At 41.7% G+C, this 25,619-nt stretch overlaps 2 protein-coding genes across 5 annotated transcripts in view; one reads left to right on the top strand and one right to left on the bottom strand.

Moving 5' to 3' along the window:
- Nucleotides 1–86: 86 nt before the first annotated feature.
- LOC105736557 (serine protease inhibitor 3) lies at nucleotides 87–24,658 on the top strand. Of its 2 annotated transcripts, XM_031919033.2 has the most exons (7): nucleotides 87–261; nucleotides 437–559; nucleotides 1,171–1,226; nucleotides 1,343–1,418; nucleotides 23,928–24,206; nucleotides 24,296–24,481; nucleotides 24,554–24,658. In XM_031919033.2, the coding sequence occupies exons 5-6, from the start codon at nucleotides 24,158–24,160 to the stop codon at nucleotides 24,478–24,480; spliced, it is 234 nt and encodes a 77-aa protein (XP_031774893.2). In that variant the 5' UTR covers nucleotides 87–261; nucleotides 437–559; nucleotides 1,171–1,226; nucleotides 1,343–1,418; nucleotides 23,928–24,157; the 3' UTR covers nucleotide 24,481; nucleotides 24,554–24,658. The 2 variants fall into 2 exon arrangements, with proteins under 2 accessions (XP_031774893.2, XP_086763561.1); XM_086907435.1 differs by having other exon boundaries at nucleotides 24,296–24,658.
- Nucleotides 16,539–25,619, bottom strand: part of LOC100871278 (uncharacterized) — a 208,305-nt gene continuing 199,224 nt past the window's right edge. For 2 of the 3 annotated variants that reach the window (XM_086907432.1, XM_086907434.1), the window contains one exon: nucleotides 16,539–17,284. In XM_086907432.1, the coding sequence (XP_086763558.1) occupies nucleotides 17,112–17,284 (173 nt within the window). In that variant the 3' untranslated portion in view covers nucleotides 16,539–17,111. The remainder of the gene's footprint in view (nucleotides 17,285–25,619) is intronic. The other variant, XM_086907433.1, reaches the window with a different exon arrangement.

Genomic DNA, 25,619 nt, shown 5'->3' with positions numbered 1-25,619 from the left:
AATCTTGTTTCATTAATAAATATATTTTATTATTTAAAAAAATTGAATATTACTTAATAAAATATTGCTTTTCCCGCGCGATTTAGGTAGAAGAAAAGTTATCCAACGCCAGCCAATCAGAAAACTGCTTGACGTATTATTACGCGGGAAGTCATTCTACTGTCGAAAATCATGGCGATAGGATGTCACCCTGTTGAGATATATGATCTCGATTATCAACGTCATATTTTCATTTCTAATCTTTCCATCTAATCTTTATAGGTATTACTCTCATTTAATTAATATATATTTATTTAATAATTTATTACAATATAGATTATAATATACGAAGCAATCTTCTGAATTTATTTTGTATATATAATTATTTATTTTGTACGAATTTTTGAATTAATTTCTGCAATATAATTTGTTTTAAATTTAGTTTTTTTTTGTATAGATTATTGTATAATTGATAAGAAAAAGAAATTGGGAAGGGATAAAGGCGTTTCGAACAATATTCAACAACGAATTCGATAATTTTTCATGCAGAGCTACCAACATTTAACTAATTCTAATAAAGGTAAACATATGTACATATTGGCATTACTTTTTAATTAGATTAGTAAAAAATATCATTGATACATATACAGATATTGCATAAATGATTCAATTTTAGAAATAATTTTTATATTTAGTAAATATTTTGTAAGGTTGTAATATCGTCATTCGAGTTTCATTGTTGATTGTTATTTTCGTGAAATTGTAAACACAGGTGCGTTTAGTTTTAGTTAGTATATGTATGCATTGATGTATTCATGATAGAATATTTAGAAAAAGAAATGAATATTAGAAGAAAAAGAAGAAAAATACGAAACAAAATATTTATTAATTTTTCTTTCAATTTTTTTTCTCCTTCTACTAATATAATTTTATTTTCACAGCATTGTTGTGATCGCGCGCAATGCGATCATTAAAATCAGTGTTTGTTGCGTAGTAGTATTTTTAATATTTTTTAAAATATAACTCTTGTATTATATGTTCAATTATAATAGTAAAAATTAGAGACACGCGAAATTAGAATCAGTGATTGTTCGATTAAATATATATATAATAATTTAAACGCGTTAATAGTTTATTTATTTATTTATTTTTTTTTCTTCCTTTTAAAATATTCGTTTTCGGTAATAATAGAGTCAGTGTTTTTCTCAAGAAAATCCAGAAATCATGAATCATTCATAAATAAAAAAGTAAGTATTTTTATATATTCTATACTTCATTTTTAAATTTTTTTTGAAATAAAATCTTTTAAATTATTAATACTTTATAAATCATTGAGTTTCTAATTTCTTTTTCATTTTTACAGTTTTTCTATAACATTTGGTGATTACTAGTAACATTGATGATAGAAGCATCTATAATAATATTCTCCGCATCTAATGGTGAGTCGCATGCATTTTTATTTCTTCATTTCCAGTCATATCAATAAGGATTAAAAATTCGAATTTATGAATGACTGATTATATTTATTATATAATATGTTTGACGAATACAATGATTGCATGTATTTATTATATCCCCACAAGTAAGCAAGTTAATTAGATTTAAGGTTAGAAATGTCGTAGAACGTTATTTTATATTCGATGTCACAAATATCGATTTAAACGGTTTCTCATATAATCATTCTTAATCAACATTAACCTTCGTCACCATTTGATGCAACGGTTTCGGAATAATTTCGATCACATCTAGTAAATAATTATAGTCTGATTCGTTTCATTCATCATCCGTATATTGCATTCCGTTCAAATTCGATCCGAGCAATCAAAAGAAGATGTTTCGACTTTTGTTCGTAAATAGATATGAGAATTGAAAGTTACTACCGCTAGAATATCAGTCACGATCGAGTCAAATGTACTGTGACGAGTTCGTCGATCAGCCCGGGGCACGAATTCAGAATCGATCTCAGGTGAACACATACCTTCTGGTACTATTATGCCATACAATCATGAATAGATGCTCGGAGGGTTCTCATCATTTCGCACACAATATAGTAGTCTAAATGGTATGAGAAGAACGATCGAACATTAATCGTGGCGTACTTGACACGATCCAATCGTGAGAAATTTATACGAAAAAATAAAGGGAAATTAATAAAACAGAATTTTTAAAAAATTATTTTGATATTAATAGAGTTGATACCGCAATATTATAATAAATAATAATTATATTATTGCTTTCTTTCTTTTTCTCTTTTTTTTTTCTTTTTAAAAAAAAATATTTGATAGTTGAGATACGCCAAGAGACGCAGAGAGATAATATAATTTTTTGGCGGACTCGATCTCGTGCGGAGATTCATTATACACAGAGTTCCGAAGTCAGAACAGATCGATTAACGCGTCAATTTGCATTTAAGCGTAACTAACTTAATGCGGCCTGCAGATGCATACATGCAAACTAAGTTGTATCCTTACAAATGATGGCTTGAACCGAGGACCATTTGTTACTCGTGCCCCGAACAAATTTCTGTTTTGCATAATGGTACAGATAGTACATGCTCTGGAGACTGATTCACATTTTCTAACACTGTCCCCGAAACACCTATTTTCCTTTCGATCTTGAACGAATTTCCAAACATCGAAAATAATCGGAGAGACGGAAAGAGAGATCTTTTTCTTGAAATTCACTTTATCCTAATTATCGCCTAATAAAGAGATAAACGTGGGGGCGAATCGACAGGAAACGTTGAACTTAACTTAAATTAAGACGGTGGTCGGCGGAGCAACGAGGTGTCGATAATGAATCTCAGCGTTAATTAGAGCCCGAAGGTGAGACGATAGATAGGTTGGTCGTGGCATACCGATATCTTCTTCTCAGTCTTGCGCACACATCGCGAAGTAAAGCCTAACTGAAACGTCACGCCACTTGTTACTCGTTAGTGTGCACGATGCCATCTTTACTGTTGGCCGGGTTACTCCTACGGTAGCCGCATCGATACGAGCACGGGCGTGTAATTAACAATGTTCCCCGCCTTTGTCCGGCCTTGGGCCAAGCTTCTTGCCTAGATTTTCGCCAGAGATCGTATTAAATCGTGGCACGCATACCCGGCCGCTCTATTATCGTTCCCCCAACTTTGATCGAACTTACCTTGGCATTTTAAGGATAATTTTTTTAAGGGATTAGACGGAGGAGGAATGATTTACGAAATTTTATCGGACAGTTTATTGAGAAAGGTGTGTGATTTTTTAGTTTATGATTTTCGTGTCGATTATTAGATGGAATTAGAGAAGTTGGTCGGTAGAGGGAACTCTTATAGATGGAATCGGATGGTTCGTCCACCGGGGACAAGGAGGCTTGGGTCCAATCTCGAAGGTATCTTTGGAGCGTCGACAGAGAGTGCTTCCATTACGCTGGGCGGTGGTCCCTCGTTATATCCGGGACAGGCAAGTCCGTGGCTGCTCATCTGATAGTCCGAGGATTTATGGCGGCCCTGATGGTTCATTTAGCGCTGACATGACTGGACAGGGGCGGGTCGAGACGCTTTTACGTACGTTGTGTGCGTGCGCTAACGCGACAATACGGAAATATCTTGTTAAAAACAGGTTGAGTAACGCTATAGATTGGCCGATTTAACTGCATACGCATCATCCGTCAAGTGCATCAATTGGGAAATAAGCCTAAACTGCGCCTCGAAAAACCTTTATTAAATAGTTGGCTGTTCGCTAATCGCGGAGAGGCAGGGCGCGCGCTCGTTTCCAGCCACCGAGATATTAACCGAAATTTGTCAACCGTTTACTCACCCATGAATTACGACGTTCCCTTCGAACACGAGCCACGGTCGAGGAAATAAAATCAGCCTCGATAGTCGACACAGGGTATCTCTAATATGTCGAAGCAAATCGCTCGTTAAAAATTTCAAAATTCTATTCGAAGGAATCCAAGTTCCTTTGCCCTCTCCTTAACGCATCTTCTTACACGATTCATCCGCGCTCAGAGAGGCTCGCTCGAAGCAGTTTTGCAATCGTGCCTCGGACATACCATAAAAGTTACACATCGTTGATTTTCCATCTTTCCTGTAGTCTCCTCCGCGCGCCGCATCAATGTCGAAACTCTCGTCTGGACGGGTGCGCGCGTAAATTACCCGCGGCTAGTAGTAAAACTCGTGTGTTCGATCCCTTCGATATTCCACCGTTACTTTCCAACATTCGTCCGCGATTAACGCGAAATTGGCGTAAATCCCCCGCTTAATCCGTTGATAGCGCCTCGAATAATTTTATTTAATTGCTTTCCTTTCCTTTCCTCTTTTTTCCCCCGTGTATAATTTAGAAACGTCTCTTTCCAACTCTTTTCCGCGTATAATTTAAAAACGATTCGCTCGTTGGAAATATCTAAATATTTGTCGAATAGGAAACCGATCTATTAAACGGCCTTGCCACGTTCGCATTCTTTCGAAACGAGGAAATCCGTGAAATTCCCTCGCTGTTTTGCGAAACGCATGGAAGCAGCGCGAATTCCCTCCAACCTTGATATATCTCGCGTCGTGCGCTTATGTCGGGTAACTGGTTAAGGCTAAAGCTAATAATCACGAGCGCTCGTGTATATACACCTTTCTACCAGTGCCAGTGAACCGATTTCCGAGACCGGCTACATCAATTGCGCAATCGAATTCGTCGATCGCAACCTTGGCTACCGTGTTAACTCGCCCCGTGTTACTTATCATTCTCGATACTCTTCCACACCGAATCGATTGCACCATCGTCCAAGCCAAGAATATTTTTTTCTTCTAGCCTCTCTTTCATTTGCATAAATAGACGCTGCTTCTTCTCGTCGAAAAGAAGAAGAAGAAGAAGAAGAAGAAGAAAACAAAAAACGAGTATTTATAGATATACATCAAACATCTCGAGGGAAACGTTATATAATCATTTCAAAACAGAGAAAGAGGAGACGGTTCGCGAGGAAAGTTCAGCTTGGTCGTTAAAATCTTTTAGACGAGAATATTTCGTCTTGGTCCAGACGAAATAAATATAAATCTGGTCATGAGCGGCTCGATAGAAAAATACGAACGCTCCCTTTCGTCTGAGAGGCGAAATGCGTAAAGAACGTTTTATAGCGTTGAGTTTCTTGCGTATGTATGCAACTCGTGTATACAACGCCGCCGTGGGAAACGTGACACGAGCTCGCTCCTAAACCTGAAAAGTTGTTTCGAGATAGAGGTCTCTTGGTATTCGTAGGAACAGCTGGACGCGGTTGATGCGGAAGAAGGGAAAAAAGAAAAGAAAAGAAAAGAAAAGAAAAGAAAGAAAGAAAGAAAGAAAAAGTGAAAAAAAAAAAATGAGCAAGAGAACAAGCTTGGATGATCGAGCGCAGTAAATTACTCATTTGCCTGTCGTCAGGCACGATCGAGCGTCATCGAAACGTCACGCAACTATTCGCGAAGAAACAGAGATCTTGATCGAGAAATTCATCGATCGAAGAATATCGATTGCCTCGATATTCTTTTAAACGGATGTTTCTTGGATGGAACGTCTCGACACTTTTACCATGGAAACGATGATGGATGGTCGTTGCTGATTAAAGGTCGTAGATAGGTTAAATCAGTTGATGTAATTACAAATAGCAAGATTTTTGATTCATCGATGATAGATATCGGTGGAGTAATGATCCCGTGATTAATTTACGGTTACGTTAAGTTTTCGTTATCCTCTCGCTCTTATCTCCCGTGTCATTTTCCTTATATACATTTTCATTCCCACAACTCGTTCGAACACACCTTTCTTCGTTTCTGAATTCTCATTTGCTACAATTCCTCACACGATTCCTATTCGCAATCGATCGATTTCCCCTCGCAAGAGATCGTTTTCTCGATCCAGAGATCTTCCGGAACGATACGCGATGACGAGACGATGATCTCAACGAACGTGGCGACCAACGTTTTATCCGCGGCTTAATTAATCAAAACGAGCCCTTCAACGCGCGTCGCTCGCTTTACGGAGCGTTACGGACGATCCGCCGATTACCGTAACAGACTCGTCGGCCCGCATCGGCCGAGCATGTCGCTCGAAACGTTCCTTTTCATTGGTATATCCAACTTTGTCGCCCGTTTCTTGCTGCGCTCCCGTCCAATGATCAGAGCTCCCTCGTAAAGATGGTCAGATATGACACGCGTTATGGGCCTAGCTCCGTCCCTCCTCTCCTCCCCTGCAACCGTAATTTCGTAGAAATACAGCAGCGTAATTCTCCGTATGCCCGCTTGGCGTACTTCACGATCTTTTGTTTCGCAAAGTTGCCTCGTTACCGGTTGAGTTGCGAGTCCGGTGCCGTTTTATCGATGTTACAAATACGGCGACGAAGTTACCGACGACGATCGTCTCCCCCCTCGAGAAAGAAATATCAACTTCTTTTTCCCCAGCCTTGGCTAGAGGGAAGAATCCTCGTTCGAGATCTTATAAAAAGATGGAATTGTTCTCGCTTCGGTTCGGTTAAGTTAAAGGGGGGATTTTCAACCGTGAAAATGTTACTTCTCTGTAATTGACTTTGGCTATGCAAGATGGAATCACGGTGACGCCATAAAGGGTATTAGTATGCTATTGAGTAGACGAAACGGTTTATACCGATCGTTTTAGAAACGGTCGATAGGCCGCGTGCGGTTTGAAATGGCGAAATAAAAGGCGCGATTACGATAAAATTGTCACTCGTTCTAGTTACATTCGTTTCGCAACGCTATGAAACGCGAGCCGTTTCCTTTTTTTTCTCTCTCTCTCTCTCTCTTTCTCTCTCATATCTTCTCGTCGGTTATCCACAATACGAGAGTAATCGAACTATAAGCACCCCGTAGGAAATCACGATTTTATCGTTTCTCACGAAGTTTAACTCCGTTTAAGAGTTCGATACTCGTCTCGTGTGTATGTGTGTGTGTGTGTGTGTTATGTGTACGACCGAATCTCAAAACGACTGAAAAATACACGCGAGACTTATAGTTTTCGTAATAAAGGTAGTAATAGCTGTAATCGTGCACGTCATTTTTTTTTTTTTTTTTTTTTTTTTTTTTTTTTTTACTTATCGACTCAAGGATCGCTCAAAACGCTTAAAATTAAATGTACTAATTGTTGTGGCAAGCGCCAATCTCTTCCACGAGTTACAGACGTTTTCGTAATTCACTTTCTAATGGCCGGCTAAAATTATATCGTCACTTTTACCATTCGGTAACGGCATCGCGACCGTGTAGTATCCAATCCCTTATACGTACGCAATCAAATAGGCTCGCCACGAATGTGCACGTGAGGCATGATTTATAACCGCGCGCAATGCCGCAAAAAGATGTCTCGGTTTCGTTCACACATCGCTGAAACGATGGTAGCTCGAGCTGAAACTATAGCTAATATTGGAATTATTCTCCTCGCTCTTTTTGCCTCTTAAACGATTTGTAAACCACTCGGTGAGATTCATTCGAGCAAAGGTCTTGCCCGATCGATCGTTAAACTTTCTTCTCGAGAAAATTGTTTTCCGGATATATATATATATATGTGTTTCTCTATCCGAATATTTGATATTCCAACCATTTTTCGTTTCGTCGTTCTAAAAAAAAAAAAAAAGTAAAAGCCAATTCATATTTGTCGAAGATCGATAAACGGTGTGGACGTCTTCTGAACGCAACGACTCTATAAGCCACGAATTGTACCGCTCGCGTACAAATATATTCGCACCCGCTAATGATGACAAATATATATCCACGCGAGCTAGCCTGGCCGATTAATAACGAGCGCGGACACACTGGCCTATTCGTTACGTTCAACTATATACGCAAACGTATATCTCAGTGTATAACGGTGTAATCACGCTAGCTTTATGCGTGCTACTCCAACACCCTTATTCGTTCGCGACTCGTGACTTTTACGCCACGCTATCGAACGATCGTGAAAAAAAATATACCGATGATAAACGACGCGTGCGTGGAAATAGCTAGACGCATTTATCCGAATCATCCGCGATCGAACAGCCGTATTTTTATTCCCTGAAAAAGGGATTGAAATTGAAAAGATTACGTTCGTATTAAGGAAGAATGAATTAATGGTTAATGGCCGCCACGATCGATCAATCCCATTACGTTTCGTTACAATACGTAATGTTTTGTGTAAAACGTTGATCGATGGATCATGGTTAATTCATCGGTTATCACGAACGCAAAGTGTATCGTAGCGGTGGAATCGGGTGTTGCTAATTGCTAGACGATCTCGACCCTCCAACCCGATAACTCCTCTTCTGTTTCTCTTGTTTGGCCGGTCGCCGGCCCAATTACCCGGCGCGCAACGGTAATATCAACCGTGCATCCGTTACCCATCGATACCCTATAATTTCCATTAGTAAATTTAATTACCGATACGTCCGATCCGACCGACGAACCGTTTACATTTCACTCGCGCGACGTCCGACCCCCCCCCCCCCCCCTCTCTCGCCCTCCTTCTCTCGGCGCCCGGCTATTGCGCCGCCGGTTACGCCAATTTGTAACCGTTTTGTTGATAGTTAACGGACGGTTAATAGAAATACGGGTATAAGGTTAGTAAGTTATACCGTCATTAGCGTCGGCGAAATATACTCCGGATGGGTGGAAGTGGGGATCCGAGTGGCGGCATTAACCACGTTCGTGCCTCGGTTAGGGGGCCCCAGATGCGATGCGAATGTCACGTGGACGTCAACCGGGGGCCTCGCGGAAAATGGACGACGTGGGTATACGGGGGCCGTTCGTAAATTCAATTATGGAGACTCGATCCCATTAGAAGCGGAGCGAGCGGTAAAAACGACGATCGGACGTTGCGAATGTATAGGCCGTGGATTCAGGGCGGCTCGGATTCAGGGATTGCTTCTCCTTACGCCGAGGAGCCTTCCTTCCTTACGAGGCACGGATATTCCGTTTTCCCAAACGGACGGACCACGATCCGTGTGTTTCGAGGAAACGGAAATCGCGACGAAAAGTTTGCGCGAGTTACGCGTTGATTCACGCGTATCGTAATACGCCCGTTTCTTGCCCCTTTGTCAAATACTCGGCGCCCCAGCTTCTTCTACCGATTCAATACCATCAATCGGAAGACACGTGGCCGGTATGCGAATTCCATCGCGACAAATACGAGTTTCTTATACCTGCTACCATAAGCGATTTTATTTCTCCTCCTCTTTTTTCCTTCTCTCGACCTCGGCCGAGAACTTGGCGCTCCGTTCTTCTCGTTCTAGACTTCTAGTCTCTCCCGTTTTGTACGAAATTCGACGCTCGTATTTTTACGGTTTGAAATTTAGAATTTTTCCAAAAACACGGACGAATGTTGGGGAAGGGAAAATTGTGGCTCGTCGAAGAATAAGAATGGGAAAGTAGGCGTGCGATCGGGGATCGACTCGATCTCGTTGACAAAGGGAAACGGTCGTTTTCTAGACGGTTGAGCGTCAACGCGAAAGGACTGTCGCGTCGTCGTTGATATCCACAATTGCGCCGACTCGAGAGGGAATTCCGGCGGGGACTGGTATTCCGGTTAAGTTATGGCCTCGGTTATAGCCGCCGTTCGGACTACAAATTCTCCCGGAGGTATACGGTAGGATTTGTACTTACCTAGTACGGAGACTACCTACAACTTAGTGGAATACCAGCGTGCAGAAATCTTGTTGCCAGACGGGACAAATACGCGGCCTCGGCAGAGATATTGCGTCTTAGGGCGCTATACTCTGGAAAATAGCCTAATGATCGTATTGTGACTGGCCGCTTGTCACAAAACATCCACCAGACTTAGCCAGGTTTGCGGCTTTATTTATCGTGCCACGAACGTCCAACTATACGTGTAACGGGGGGGAGGGGAGGGGGGAGGGGGGAGTAGAACGTTAACGAGGATGCAGATGCGTTTATACGGGTTGGTTACATCCTCGGTGAGAGATGTCGCAGGGATCTCGTGTCGATTGCTAATTTTTAATTTCGCTGATAAAGGATAGGTTTTGGGATAGGTAGTGAACAGAAAGTTTCTTTTTTTTTTTTTTTTTTTTTTTTTTTACGATTTTAATGTCGTAACCCTGCCAAATACAATAATAATAGTAATAGTAGCAATTATAATAAGAATCGTAATAATGATAATGATAATAGGATTATCTAAAATATGTAACCATCATTTCGATAATAAAATTATCGACAGGCGCGATATTGTACCGCACAGGACGCACGTGACACCTTGTGTGTGCGTGCTCGCGAGTCGACGATATATAATTTATTAAACCGACACGTACGAGGGCCACTGTTCGCCCTTTTACGATACAACAATCTCTATTTTTTACTTTTTATTTATTTTTTTTCCTTTTTTTCCTTTTTTTCTTTTTTTCCTTTTTTTTTTTTTTTTTTTTTTTTTACTTCCACAGTAGGAATCGCAAAGTACGATAGTTATTTAAATAACCGCTCAACCGTATTTCGTTCGTATTTCGAACGTGATTTTACATTTTTTTTTTCTTTTTTTTTTCTTTTTTTTTAGGACTTTCACGCGAGCTGACCCGCGTGTCATTTATACGCGTGCCCTCGCGTCGATAACGTTATATAAATATATAATTTCGTGCGTATATTATTAATAATATTTCCCTATTTTAATTCGATAATAATCATGTATCCTCATTTTTCATTTTCTCTTCTCCGCGGTATACAATAATTACACGCTCTTCGTTTCGATTCACATCGCAATAAATAAATTATCCAAATCAAGGACATCGATATATCGATATAACAGTAATAAGATTACAACCACATTTACAATATATATCTATATTCATCTATATATGTATATATATATAGATTTTTTTATTTATATATATATAATATATATATATATATTTTTTTTTTCTTTTAATGCACTAACGAACCTCCCCTGCCGACGTGCGCGGTACGAATAACGACCGTCCTCAAGCGACGCGGTATAATGTATAATTAGAAAGTACAAAGTTATAGTAATGCCTTCGTTTATACAGTGTGATTCGTAGTATAATATATATTATTGATCCTATGCAACCCTACGCGACATAGGTATACACTTAACGATCCTTACAAAATAATAGTTGGTGGCGCGCGACTGTTAAAGGAGAGAGAGAGAGAGAGAGAGAGAGAGAGAGAGAGAGAGAGAGAAAAAAAGAAACAACAACCGTCCCTTAAATCTTCTGAACTTCGACGACAGTCGATCGTTTCGCGAGTGTATCCGCCGATCGTCCACCAAATGGAAACACGTCCATCAACAACGTCCCGATCGACGTTTTATTTCTATGTTATCCATTCGATGCGATCGTGGCTACACCTGTCCTAGGAACCTGAATGAGTGTTTCCGCGCCATGTTCGATCGTTCTTCTCCATTTATCGGAGAAACGTTTTCGAACGCGACGAAACTGTTTTTACACGTGTTTTTTTTTCTTCTTCTTTTTATTTATTTATTTTTTTTTTTTTTCGTGTATATGTGTTTCTCGTATTCGAATATATGTACGCGACTGCGCCAAAAATTCGGTGAGATAAAGGGCACGCCACGCGCCTCGCAGTGTATAACACCGTGCGAGATCCGAGAGAGAATTACTGGCCCCCATTGATTACATTATTGCGAGAGAAATTATGCTACGATGATCCGTTCCTCCTTTCTTCTTCCTCTTCTTCTTCTTTTTCTTTTCTGTCGGTGATGATCAACGGATAATTTTACGGTGCTATGTACAAGTAGTATTGTTATTCGGCTAATATCTAATATCCCTTACGATCTAGTAGTTCCGTTTTTTCTTTTCTCTTGCTCTTCATCTTCGCGAGAATTTTCGTATCCGATTTCGATAATCACCGCCCTGTTTTTTTTTTTTTTTTTTTCTTTCGATTCATTTAATTCTTTGATCGCTGGACCACATAATATAATTTTTTTTTTTTTTTTTTCGTAATAATTGGAAATAAAAGAATCGGCCAATCAGACTGTGTTCCTCGATAGCAGCCATTCTTCCTGAGTTTTTCGAAAGTGATCGCGTTTGGAAAAAAAAGAAAAAAAAAAAAGAAAAGAGAAAATAATAGAATATAATCTTAATTCTACGCGTAGTAAATATATATATATATATATATTACTCGGTATTGCTTTTCGTTTCTGATGTGGCTCGACATCTCCTAGACGCAAACACGTGCGCACACCTACCTCTTGCCTACCTTTTACGCTCTCGCGTAATGGATCTTTAAGAATCGACCTCGTATTGTCCACGTTGATGTATAATATACGCACGTCAAATTCAACGTACGAAAGCACCAAGAAAGATTGAGCACCGCGCATGATCGCAGATTAAGAATGCAATTTATACGTGTTGGTTGGTTGATAAGGTACGCGTGTTAGTGGTTAGATCGTATGATGCATGTGTATGCGTGTGTGCGTTGTGTGTGTAGTATCGTTTTTACTGGCCCTTGAAGAAGCGAAGAATGGAAAATCATCGCTAGTTTGACGGACTGACCTGTCAGCTACGTCGTTTCGAAAACCCTCGATACATCGTGATTTTATTTTATTTTTTTTTTTTTTCTTTCTTTGCTCCCATCCCTCCCCCCTCCCCTCCTCCTTTTTCATCAGACACGTTTTCGTCGAATGTTATGGCTCGCACAGTCGGATCTCTCCGCGCGAACTCTCCCATTAAACATCACCCCGAACGCGCTAAGTTAAGAGCACCTCTTAAATTGTTAATATATGCCTCGTTGGAATTTTTTCACGACAGCCGTGTAAGCGCACAGTGAACATGATGAAATCAAGAAATCTAACAACGAATTCAGGTACGTCGACACCCGTCAAACGATCGACGTTGGAGGGGTTGGAATTTTTTTTTTCTTTTTCCTTTTTTTGAAAGACATTTGTCGAAAGACGAATAATACGCATCGAAATACGCGATCGTATCTCGAGAGAAAAATTCGACGAACTTTTCTCCCATCTTTGAAATTCATTCGTTGGTTAAACACAAATAATATCGAATTTTTCATCAACCCATCTTCTCCTCCTCTGCCCCTCTTTTCATCAAGTGTGTGAACGAAGAACGGTTCGTTCGATCGCGAAAAGTGGCTTCAACCGTAGCTCGTAGCCTGACGTCAGTTGACGTCTCTTAAGGCACTTGAAATGCTAATTTCTCTAGACGGGGCCTTTCTAGAAAATCGGTCGCGTCCAACTCCTTTTTACCCGGTTTTCCGGATGGAAATCACTTGAGAAAATTGTTTCTTTACGAAAAAAAAAAAAGAAAAACAATTGCTCCTTTTTTCTATCTTCGCGCCTTTGGGAATGTGTGTGCGCTCGTTTTTTTTTTTTTTTTTTTGGAATAATCGTCGTCAGCCTTGAGAAAAATCTCTCGCCCGAGGCGTTGGAATGTGATTGAGCTTCGAAAAAGGAAAAGGAAAAGAAAAAGGAAGAAACCTACGCGAATTTGCCCGGGACGAAATTCCGACGAAAGGCTCGACGAGGTGCCCTCGTAAAGGATGAAACGAGAGAGAGAGAAACGCCTCTCGGCCAAAATGTTAACCGGGAACAATATCGTTTTATCATCCAGTGTCGACAATTAGCCGAAATGAATCGTTCTCGAGGCGGAGATGGAGGATGCCGTAACGGGACGAAGTTGAAGTAGAAATGTATCTCGTTGAGAAGCGTAGGTACGATCCGGCACGAGCTCGCGGTGAAAAAAAATGATAATGATCAAAGAGGGTGTCGGCATGACGTCAGTATGCATTTCTCATCGGGCGCGCTCTCCGCTCAGATTACTGACGGCTGCACACCGCTGAAGAAATCCCTTACAGGAAAGGTACAACGGTATCAGTCATCAAGATCGTGGAGTGGCATCCTGGGTGGCACCTCGTTCATTTTCGGATTGAATTTCGCAATGACGATCGCGCGAAAATTATTCATACGGTGAATAACGGGGGGCGTGGTCGGGCCTGCTGTTCCAAGTGTTAGTAGCGGGCCACGATACAACGGGAAAATTGCAAAAAATTTAACGTAAGTGGTGACTCGAGCTATTTTGATAAATAATCCACGTGACAAGGGTGGTTCGAGATTTTTTGAGAAAAAGTGAAGAATGCACAAACGTGGCCCGTTCGATCGTATCGTGGCCCGTTTTCCACCGCGATCCCTTTGCGATTCCGGAATTTTAACAAATGTCGCGGGTGTCGAAAAGTAAGACGAAGACGAGGCGAAAACAGCGTAAGAGTAGGGGGATGAAAGCAAGGATCTGGATGAAATGATTGGCAATAATTTTTCGTTTCGAACGGGAGGATCTCTCGATCGAGTATAATAGAAACGCTTGATATATTATAATATGTACGTGTTATCTCACTGGTCCTCCGCGGGAGGATTCGAAATGGTCGCGTTATGAAATGTGTATACAAGCACGAAGATTCGCGTGACTTAAGGCACTAACAGTATACTTAAGGCCTAACGCAATATTCTCTTCCTTAACGTTAAAAGGCACTATTCCCTATCAAAATACAACACGTAACAAGTATTAATTTATCAATCTTCGCACTAATCTTAACACGTAGAGGTTCCTTTCTTCATCTTTTTAACGATTATAAACTGGCTCTAGCATATACTGGCATCTTGTTCCATAATTTTTTTTTTTCTTTTTTTTTTTAACTAGCTTCGAAATAGTTATATGTATGTCTATCTTTAACCGCGTTGTTGCCGCAGTGGCGAAAGGTAGAGAGAGAGAGAGAGAGAGAGAGAGAGAGGGAGGGAGAGGGAGAGAGAAAGATAGAGAGATAGATAGAGGGAGAAAAAGAGAGAAAGAAAGAGAGAGAGAGAGAGAGAGAGAGAAATATTAAACGAAAAGGAGATAGAAGTTCGAAGAAAACTGGGGAATGCTACATGTGTGCTGTACGTAGGGAGACGTCGCGTTACTCAAGGTTTCTAAATTATTTACAAGCTCTTCGAGTTATCCGATTCTCGCGCGATACGTCTGGCGAAGGCCACGGGAAACTTCCTCTAAACGTAGCTTCTTCGTAGGAAAAAAGAAAAAGAATAGATAGCCATTCTCCTATATCTTACAATATTTTTATCGTAACAAAGCGTCTCTGTAGAAATCACATTTTCCATTTGCTTTTTTCTTCCCACACAAGTAGCTTCGTTTGAGAACGTGTCACGTGACATAGTAGCCCGGTTTTACTTACGACGCACAGAGTCGATGCCTTCGTACGATATGTTTCGATACAATATATATGTGTGTGTGTGTGTGTGTGTGTGTATAGAATTTTTCATCAACAACTTTCGCTTATGCACTTGACGCATTTGATGAGACTCGAGATGCATCATCAATTGTACGATCCTCTCGTTTCTATTTATCTATTTGTTTTTCCAAATCCACGAGGAACGTGCGTTTTTTTTTTTTTTTTTTTTTTTAAATAGAAATTCTTCTCTCCTCGATTTTTATTCTCCTCGAGCACAGAGTTCGCGTTCTTTTTTCGGTTGGTCTCCAAAATATATGTGTATCCCTTGAGTTATCTCGTTTCGTTCGGAACAGATGCCAAAATAAAATGTGCGGAAACGAAGCTCGTTTTTTTTCATTTTCGCCATGACACACGTGGCACACGTATATTTGACAACGATGCAAAAGCGTTTAAAAAATAATTCTTCGATCTGCTCTTTTCTCCTCTTCCTCCTCCTCCTCCTCTTCTTATTTCTTCGTTTAATAATAATTGAGCGTAATTGGGCGTCTTGACTCGCATCTATAAGTTTGCACCTTCTACTTTGGCACCTTGTACGTGTATGTGTGTGTGTGTGTGTGTGTGTGTGTGTGTGTGTATACGGCGAAACGATGTACCGTTTTCGCTTAAATCGGTACGATCGAAGAATGATTAGCACGATTGAAACGAAAGAAAGACACGTGGAAAAAGCATCGCAATGCGGTCGGATAAGCATACACAATTGTATTGCTTAATGCACACGTAATACTGGCTTTCAGAGCGTTCGAATTCCCTCGTTTTCTTTGAGAATTGAAAACGTCGATGATTGTCCGTCCCTAAACGCGAAATTCTTTGTGCATAATCTGATAAATCGCTATCTGAATGCATTAAAAAATGTTTAACGATCACGATTTGTAGTTTATTTAACTGAGCATGCTAAGTCCCAAGCTCCGTCACCGGAGTTCGATATTCTCTTTTACTTATTTTTACCGTTTAATTACCTTATAACGATATTTACTTCATTTTCCCCCTTTACTGGCTCTATTTTTTTTTTTCGCAATATACGATACATATGGTGCTCTAGACTAGTTGAGCTGGCCTTATTTAACCGTACGAGAAAAAAAAAAAAAAAAAAAAAAAAGAAAAAAATGAAAACAAACTGGAAAATACGAACGAGAAGTATAAATTTGCTAAAAAATAAGAAAAAAAAAAAAAGAAAACAAAAATCACGCGTTACCGCGTGCTTGCTTCTTGCGGGAAACCCATAGCAATCGATCTTCTCTCTTCTCTATGCAAAATTCATTTTTCATCGTCGAAGCTATGCTTCCTTACGATCCATTCGTAGGATTCCTTAAAATAAACCACCGCACCACGAAGAATAAATAAATTTTAAATCAAATATCTTTAAATATCAACAATTCTTACACGCTACACACAAGCTTCGCTCATTAAATAATGAAAATTGAAAACAGAAATTCGTTCCCCTCCCCGTAAGGGGGCAGGCGATATTCAACAAGAACAAAATAAAAAAGGAAATAAATTCACAACGTTTCACGATTGCTAGCAGGCTTGCGCGATTATACGCCGATAATCCGCAATGACACCTCCATTAGATTAAACTCGTAAATCTAATGAACGATTTCGTTTGCTTCTTCATTTTTTTTTTTTTCTCCTAGTTTCCGCCTCCGAACTCTTCACGATGCAACGTGACTCGAGTAACAACGTGGAGGCTGTTTCAGGTCCCGAATGTAAAAAGGAAAAAAAAAAAGAAAAAAAAAATAAAAGAATCATCATCATCTTCGTCGTCGTCGTCGTCGTCGTCGTCGTCCATGATCACTAATAATAATAATAATAAACGAGGTCCCCAAATTCCCGGGACGAGGCGGTCTCTTTTCTCCTTCTTTCCATTTCCCTCGTTCCACTTTTTTTTTTTTCTTCTCCTTCCATGGGCTAAGACGGTCCTTCTTTTTTATCAGTGCCTTTTCATGTGAAGCGATAAGTGGTCGCTCCGCGAGAACGATCGTTGGCAAAGATGGCACTTGAACGGCTTCTGGCCCGTATGCTTGCGATAGTGCCGCGTTAATTCGTCGGAACGTGCGAATTTCCACGTGCAACCCTCCCATGTGCACTGATACGGTTTCTCGCCTGCAACAGATCAGTGAAACTTAGTAGTAGAGGGGAAATTATCGCACGGCTCGTTGAATTGAGAAACTAAGGCTAAGAAGTAGGAGTCGTGAGATCGAGTTTAAAGATATAAAAAGCAAGGCGTTCTGATCTGCCTTCAGATTTTTGATAAGATGAGTATGACATAACTTCGTAGGGAGGTTAATCTGTCGTTATCGTTATGCAACGAGTAGTAACGAGTATTGTCTTGTACAAGCGAATGTTCGTCGTATGTAAATTAATTAATTGCGCAATGTGTCTTAAAATTTGATCTAATCGTGTTATAACGATCATTACAAATGCAGAACTTTGCTCTTTTTTGGTTCATTTCGATTCTGACTTCCGATTTCTGAGATATCGTCGCGTAGGAAAGGAAAGAGTAATTTTTGATTTTGAATGCAATAAGTTGTTGTTTTAATACAAAGGCATAATTTAACATATTTTTTTGTTTCATTGTGTTCGCTACATAAAAATTCGCCTACTCTCCGACAATTTTATCGTGCGATCGAATTGAAACAAATCGATAAGGAGAAACGAATGCTCTCTGTACAGAGGGTGACAAACGCGTGAAAAGAAAAAAAAAAAAAAACCAGAATTGTTCCGCATTATTGCGTAATTCGCGCTCAAATGCAACGGAGAAGCGTTGAACGCGGTGAAACATAAAACCTCGTGCTGGATTCCCTTTAGATTTACTGCGTGTGCACACGTACGCCCGATCACTTTCATAATCTCCATAGCGGTTGCCCGCTCATTTTCTTCACCAAGGAACGAAAGTCCCGAGTCCTTGGTCAATTTCTAGAGATATCCCGCGTGTGCCTTTTCAAAATTTATACGATCCAACGAGTACAATTGAAAAGCGACACCGGCCATTTGCTGCCAGTCTCTCTTTACGCACCTGACCGGCTTCTAATGACTCTTCCCGGGCTTCGCTTCGAAACAAAGTATCGTCTGTTTATCGACGTATCCGATGTTCGCGTCGATAAACAATTTTATTTCTCGGTTAAACTTCAAAATTGTGTCGAGAGATGGAAGAGGAAGACGAGGGGGGGTTCGAACTCTCGATTTTTCGCGCATTTACGCTCGCTCGTGCACGAGAAGAGGAGGACACCAGTCGCGCAGTGAACACCTACCGTGACGATCGGACGATTGTTTCTAAAAGCAGCGCCGTTCGAAGTGTAATACTCGTTCGACGATTGGCTATAAACATCTTCACCATACGAGACGATATCGTCAAATGTATTCGATACGAGGTACGTTTCCTACGATTCAGCTACGATCGTTCGTGGGTTCGTTCTCTCGACTCTTATCGAGCCGCGCCCCTCCTCTCCCTCTTTCGGTAAGAACCGTCGTGACAGCTGTCGCGCGTTGCAACGACTCTGGATCGCTCAGAAAACTGCCCATCACTCTCGTCTATTGTATGCAAGTCACCGAGCGTATTTCTCGGTCCGGTGTTGTGCACGATTTGCCGAAGAAAAGGAGCGAGGAGAAGGAGACAAGCGGGGATACGAGCGTGTTCTCGGAAGGTGGGAACGGCCTGGAGGAGAAAGGAGAAAGAAAACGAGAGTAAGAGGGCTGAAAACGTAGCCAGACGTCTGGATGTGGAAACGTGGCCTGGTCACAACTCGATTACGCAATCGCCATCAAGTTCAGTTGCCGAGAGGGGACGAAGACGAGTCGAGGGGAAATCGAACGATGGTCGATCGTGGATACGATTGGCGATCCTATTAAGCAGCGCGAGTCGACAATGGGCGATTTCAGAGAGTCCATCGACGTGTGGAAACCACGCGTTTGATCGACATATTCCGCCCGCGTTACTTGCGACTCGATCTATCACCGAGTCCTATCTTCGTCTTTGTTTTTTCGATGGGTCTACCCGGGTTTCTCGAATAAGAGACACGTTGCATAAATCTGGAACGTGGATGGATGGATCGATCGGACAGAGAATCGTTCAAAGATCGCCAAGATGATGATGAGGAGGAGGTTAAGTTAGGATATAATTGCACGAAGCAGATAATTCTTTTTCTTTTATCGAGCGGGTATAAAAGATGGATTTCGATTACACGCGTGGACGTTAAGGCAGGCCGCACTTTCCCCAGAGTTATTGCCCCACGTGGCTAATCTGAAAGTGGCGTGGAACGCGATTCTTAACAACGCGACAAGCGGCCCGATCGTTCGAAACTGTTATCCTACATGATGCTAGATATCTAAATCGGTCGTTTTAACGTTTCAACGCCCATCGCTTGAATATTATTATGTAATTCGGTGGGAATACGAGGAACTAATGGCTGGTAAAATGGAAAAAAAAAAAAAAGAAAAGAAAAGAAGAGAAAAAGAAAAAGAAAAACCAGCGTTGCTCGGCCGTTGCGTAATTGCGAGTAATTAGTCCATTTACGAGCGGCACGAACACGTACACGCGACGGGACGTGAATATGCACGCGATATCGGGCCGGTGTGCAAGCCACCGCCGCCGAGAAGGCATTAATTCTCCTGTTATTAATGCATTTTGATTGGATTTTTACGTTGGTCAGCGTTACGTTTATTGCACCATAGATTAACGCCGCGTTATACCGTCCGGGTCCATTAATTAACCGCAACAGCAAACTTAGCCACTCATTTGTAACGTCACTCTGATGTCGCGCCGAGTATAAATCCTCTCGTTATATTAAGCCAACGCGATGCGTGTTGATTTCTTTTTTTCTTTTCTATCGTTATTTTCGTTGCTTCTTTGGGCAACTAAACTGAAGGGGAACATCTCTCTCTCTCTCTCTCTCTCGCTTTGGATCTCTCTGTCTTTTTCCAAGTTTAATAGCCAAGCTTTAACGTCAATTGGAAATTGCACGGTTTACGTAAAACATCGAAAGAATCAACATCTGTGAATCGAAATCTTTGAATTGCGAAACGCGATCTAATCCGTGGTGGTGAAGAGAGGGAGAGAAAGAGAAAGAGAGAGAGAGAGAGAAGGTCGTGATCTCGTGAGAAATGGTAGGTTTAAATTAATGTCGTATATTAAAGTGAAAATTATCGATTGCGGGGGAAAGAAGAATTATATTCGGATACGGTTTGTTGAACCGGCAAATGGGTCAACGATAAACGTTAATTAAAAAGGACACGGGGCAATTAAACGTGGTTTTTGATGTGATTTCGCGATAGTCTTAACCGTATAATGCCCTCTTTCCACAACACTTAAGAGTTATAGCTTAATATTTGAACGTGAAAGAGAGAATATACTTTTAACGAGGAATTATTCTTAACGAGTTTACGAGAAAATCGTCGTGACATTTACGATTCTTTCTCTTTCTCTCTCTTTCTCTCGGTTGGCGTATCGTTTCAGTAATGGAAGAAATTAGACGCTTTAATTCGTGAAAACGTTTCGAGTCCATCAACCGAATGTGTCCCCATTGTTCCCCTGCCTTTTATTCACAAGATACAACAAGATTTTTACGACGTCTTTTTGACAAAGTCCCTCTTTAATCGACGTTACCTGGAACTTGTTTCTTAAAAGAATTTATACATCGTTTGAAACGACGAGCCATTACCCTTTCTTTCCCTCCGATTTTGACGAACGATGACGTAATAATAAAATTCTTCGACGAGGCGGGAAGAAAGGAAAACAAGAAAGTAAGTTAGAACAGAAAGTCTTCGTTCGACATGTTTACCTTCGACGTTTCACACGCGAGTCTGTTATTATTTACAAAGCTACGAGGAAGTCTCCTGCTCGCGAGCAGAGGCGAAATACACGACGTAAAATCGATATTTCACCAGGATTCTTTCCAATGAGAACGACACCGTGGACAACGATATTTCGCCTCGAAACGCGAGAGCCTCTTCATTATCGTCGGAGGATCTCCTCCTAGAGGGGTGATTAAGAAACTCGGTCGGATGTATCTTTGGCAATTATCAGAGACTCGAGACAGTTCCTTGATACGCAATTATACGGGCGACAAGTGCTGCAAAGATGAATGAACCTTACCCTCGAGATGAATAAACTTTCCACGCGTCACCTGCGAATGATGAATGCTTCACGAACCCTGAGAGAGATCGCGCGATTGTTCCAACCTCGTATGCCTCGATTTTTACTCGCTTAGTCTAATCTCTCTCCCCTCCTTCTCTCTCTCTCTCTTACCTCAAAGAATCGAAATTTACCTAAACAACAACCTCGTCCAACACGGATGTGTATCATCGCATCTTAAATTTCCATCCAGTTCCTATTCACTCGCTCTCGAACTAATTCCATACAATTTTTATCCCGATCGAGCGTACGTTGAGAAAGGTATAATGCACGTCGGTGTAATCGAGCATCGGTGTTGGAGGAAGAAAACGTGAGGGAAGAAGGAATAGCAAGTGGTGGTAGGACGCTGTCAACTCTGCATGGTGTCCGCCTAATGCTCCCTCGGAGCTACTCCCGCGGTGTGGTACCGCTTCTTGCAAATAACAACGCTCGTTAGCAGTGCAAGAAATACAGCGGCGAATGTTAATAATACCCGGTGCCGCGCGATTCAATTTAATCGCGGTCATTACGAGCCATTCATTATTTAACGCCGTTATCGCGGTTTAATAAAATATAACACGTACACGGGGAGGGGGACGAATAAGCTTCGATTAACCGCGGCGATTCATCAACGGGCCACCATTAAACGAGCTACTGCTGGGATTACTCTCGAGGAGGAGCCGGTTTCAGAAGGGGATCGAATAATCGGCCAGATATCCAAGTGGCGGACATTTGCGAACGCGCCTCCTCGTTGGGAATTGGGATTTTAATTTCGATGAGAAATTTCGAGAAAACGTTGCTACCGTTGGAAACTGCTGCTCCGTATCATTGAATCTCGAGAAAAGTATGGCTTTCGAGTTTATAAAATAACAGTGTTGGAGGAAAAAAAAAAAGAAGAAAAATTAAACGTGGTAACTAAACGTGTCTTTATTTCGAAGAAGGGAAAAAAGAGAGGACAATAAAGATCCAATCTGGTGGATAATCACCGCGATTCCGATAATTGTGGCAAATTGCCGGTGGAAGAAGAATGGGTCGAAATCTCACCGAGGTAAAAGAACAAATTTAATTAAAAAAAACCGTGTTCGATCGTCGAAATCACGGGATCATGCTCGGAAATATGATCGTATCTCTCGAAACAGCGATGCATAAATGCATTGTTAATCACGGGTACTCGAAGGATTTCTCGTTCATTTCGCGAATAAACTACACGCGTATTACCCCTCGACACGCGGAACCGGCTACGTTATCCGCTCAGGCTAATACGTCTTAATTAATACGCGAGGTGAAACACTCTTATTGTCTATCAACAGTCACGCCACTAAAATCTAAATAAAATATTCGCTTCAAGAGGCGAAATTTTATCCCGGGAACGTAACGTATTACACTTTTGGATAATAATCGAAGGATTAAGTATTTATTAGCAACGATTGGGGAGGAGGGATGTAGCCAGAATGTTTGGCGTCAATCATTGGATCGTGAAAGCGTTATTACGAAGGGATGCATTTACCGCATCCTCGTAATACATATTTCGCCTTCTCTTACCTCAATGTTCGTGGCGCGTGTGTGTGTGTGTATGAAGATACACGATATCGGTAGCCGCGGACCGCTATTACTCCATTATACAGTTTGCGAGCGGCACGATATAAATTCGATGCAAATTCGTACCGTATTCGAGCCGTGAGAATCATCAATCATGGTTAGCTCGGCTTCGTTTTTTTGGGAGGGGAATATTCATCGTGATCGCACGCAGGTGAACGCAACGATGAACATTTTCGCATTGTCAAAATTGGAAAATCCATGATTTTCCAAATTCGAATCGTCTCTTTCTCTCTCTCTCTCTCTCTCTCTCTCTCTCTCTCCCTGGTTTCGATCGACGAGCACCGACGATCACGCGTATCGTGAAGCGGTACGAGGTTCGAGATTATCGAGGAAAAGTACGACGGCGCCTCTGATAACCCCGTTTCGCGGCGACCTTTCGGATACAATGGGTTATTCATACGAGACAAATTCCAACACTCGGAGGAGCAGAGTGTGGCTCGAGATCCGAACGAGGTAGGAACGATTTATGCTTTGGAATGGTAGAAATTACAGTAATCAATGAATTGGCATTTCCCACATCCAGAGTGCCAGTATCCGCCGCCGTAAAGATATCTCGATGGCTGCGCATAATGCCGTGGTGTTAGAATGATGGATAGACCGCGCCGGTCCACGTCTCTACGACCGTGGCGCGCACTCGTTGAAACAATTATTATTATAGCGCCGCTCTACCATATATATACGTGTGTGTGTACCGTTTCTATCGTATACCATAGCCATTTCTGCCCTTTTGTATCGGTGGATCGCGCGGGATTTCGTAAAACGACAATGGAACCCCGTAATGCGCGAAACGTGTTCGAATATAAAACGGACTGTGCGCTCTTCCTCTAAGGGATCGCTTCGAGTAACGTTTAGAAAATCGTTTCATCGGGGTCGAGTCGAATGTCGCGTGGAAATTTTCGTTTCAATAAGAGGAGAAAAATTGAGAAAGTTTTTTTGCCCGAGGAAACGTATTAAGCGTATGGTTTCGATACCTGGCCTTCGATCGCCAGGACAGGAAACAGGATTTCTAATGGAAATCTCTAAACGTGTTATTTATAGACGCCTTTTTAACAAGCGTGTAGAAATTGTACGCCAAAGCGATATATATTAAGCGGCCTCAAAGTGGAGGGAATTCTATGTAAATTATCGAACGATCGATAAACAAGTTTGAAGAAAGTGGGGAAAGGTCGATGTGGTAACGTCGACGACCACGAGGGTACATAAAGGCCGAGGATGACGGTCTAGGTGACAGTGGAAAAAGGTAGCGAGTTAAAGAGACAGCGAGAGAGATGTTCCTTAAATCGTTCTTGTTCCTGTACGCCATTGCGATCGATCTCGGTAAGTTCTTTTCCACCGCGAAGATATTTAACAGACTTTTTCGTTCACGTTTATATAATTTCATAATTTGTATAATTTCTGGGACGAAGCGATCCAGAAACCGATGTGCGTACCGGGTAAAAGTTTCTTCGACGGTTGCAACACGTGCACCTGTGCCGATAATGGACGTTCCATCTGTACCATGACTGCTTGCGAAGATTACGACCCCCAAACTGACACGTTCGTACCAGTGAAGATTTCAGAACCTCCGCCCGATTTTTGGCAAAATTCATAATGTAACTTCTTCGCGCATCTCCATCCGATCTACGCGCATCGTCGAGTGCTTCTACAAATACGTGTCGTTCCAGAAAAGAAGAGAGAAATTGATAAAAATGGGACAAGAGTCTTCACGTTACTTTATGTTTCAACGAGCGACCGATGAAGATATCGAATAAAACATTGAAAATTACGAATATCAAGCGTTCTAATATTTATATTCTACCGCGAAGCGATATTTTTCCTTCGGGGGCCCAGGTTGAGCACCACCGCGATTACACCGCGTCTCGGTTGAACCATGGACCAGACAAAAGATCCTGGTTCTCACGACCACGCCCTCTCCCCGCCGCCTCTTCGCTCCGTAGACGGCGGCAATGCCTTCACGAAGGTGCCTCTATCCACCGGAAATTCCTCGAGCCGCGGCTCCTTCCACGCTGTGTACACACATGTGTATAGAAGGCACGACCTCTTCCACCTTCTCTCTCTCGCGAGGCGATAATAAATGGCCGGCTGCTACGTGTGCACCAACGAAACGACGCGGGGGACGTCTTCTAAAAATGCGTACCCGATGGATAGCATTCACGGTCACATTGCCCGTACTATCGAATTTCTAAGCCTCCAGGCCATACTCTTTCGTCCAAGACCCCTGACTCCTCATGAAAAACCCGCCGCTCTATGGCGCTCTACGACGAATATGCTTGGCATTCGGCGACCCATCCAGACTTCTTCCTTCCTCGACGAGGTGCGCGCACAGAGTATCGATAAAAAATTCGAACGAATCGTCGAGATCAACTTCTGTGCTCTCTCTCCACCAGGTGGAATCAAAGGCGGTCGATGAGTAATGGCTCGTGGTCGTGACCCGTCCACGGCGACAACCTGGCCCGTACCTGGCTATATATTATACGATCCTCCGGTTGAGCATTATCGTTATCGAGACGGATCTAGAGATTCTATTTGTTAATAACGCTGTACACACTCGTCGAGATCAACTCGTGGGAAGATGGTCTAATGACCGGCAGGACGACACGTTAATGTCGCGAATCGAAAAGAAAGAATTTTACCATTCACCATTTGTGAGGTGTATCGCGAGAGGAGTATCTTTCTTGCCGGTTCTTCCTCAAAGGTTTAATTGTTGCCTCGCTCCGTCACCTTGCTTGG

The sequence above is a fragment of the Apis florea genome, unplaced genomic scaffold (assembly GCF_048593485.1).
Source record: "Apis florea isolate Af1SG1 unplaced genomic scaffold, ASM4859348v1 contig_2897_pilon, whole genome shotgun sequence".
Classification (NCBI taxonomy): domain Eukaryota; kingdom Metazoa; phylum Arthropoda; class Insecta; order Hymenoptera; family Apidae; genus Apis; species Apis florea.
Note: the sequence above shows the minus strand (reverse complement) of the source record. Positions and strands in the feature narration are given on the sequence as shown.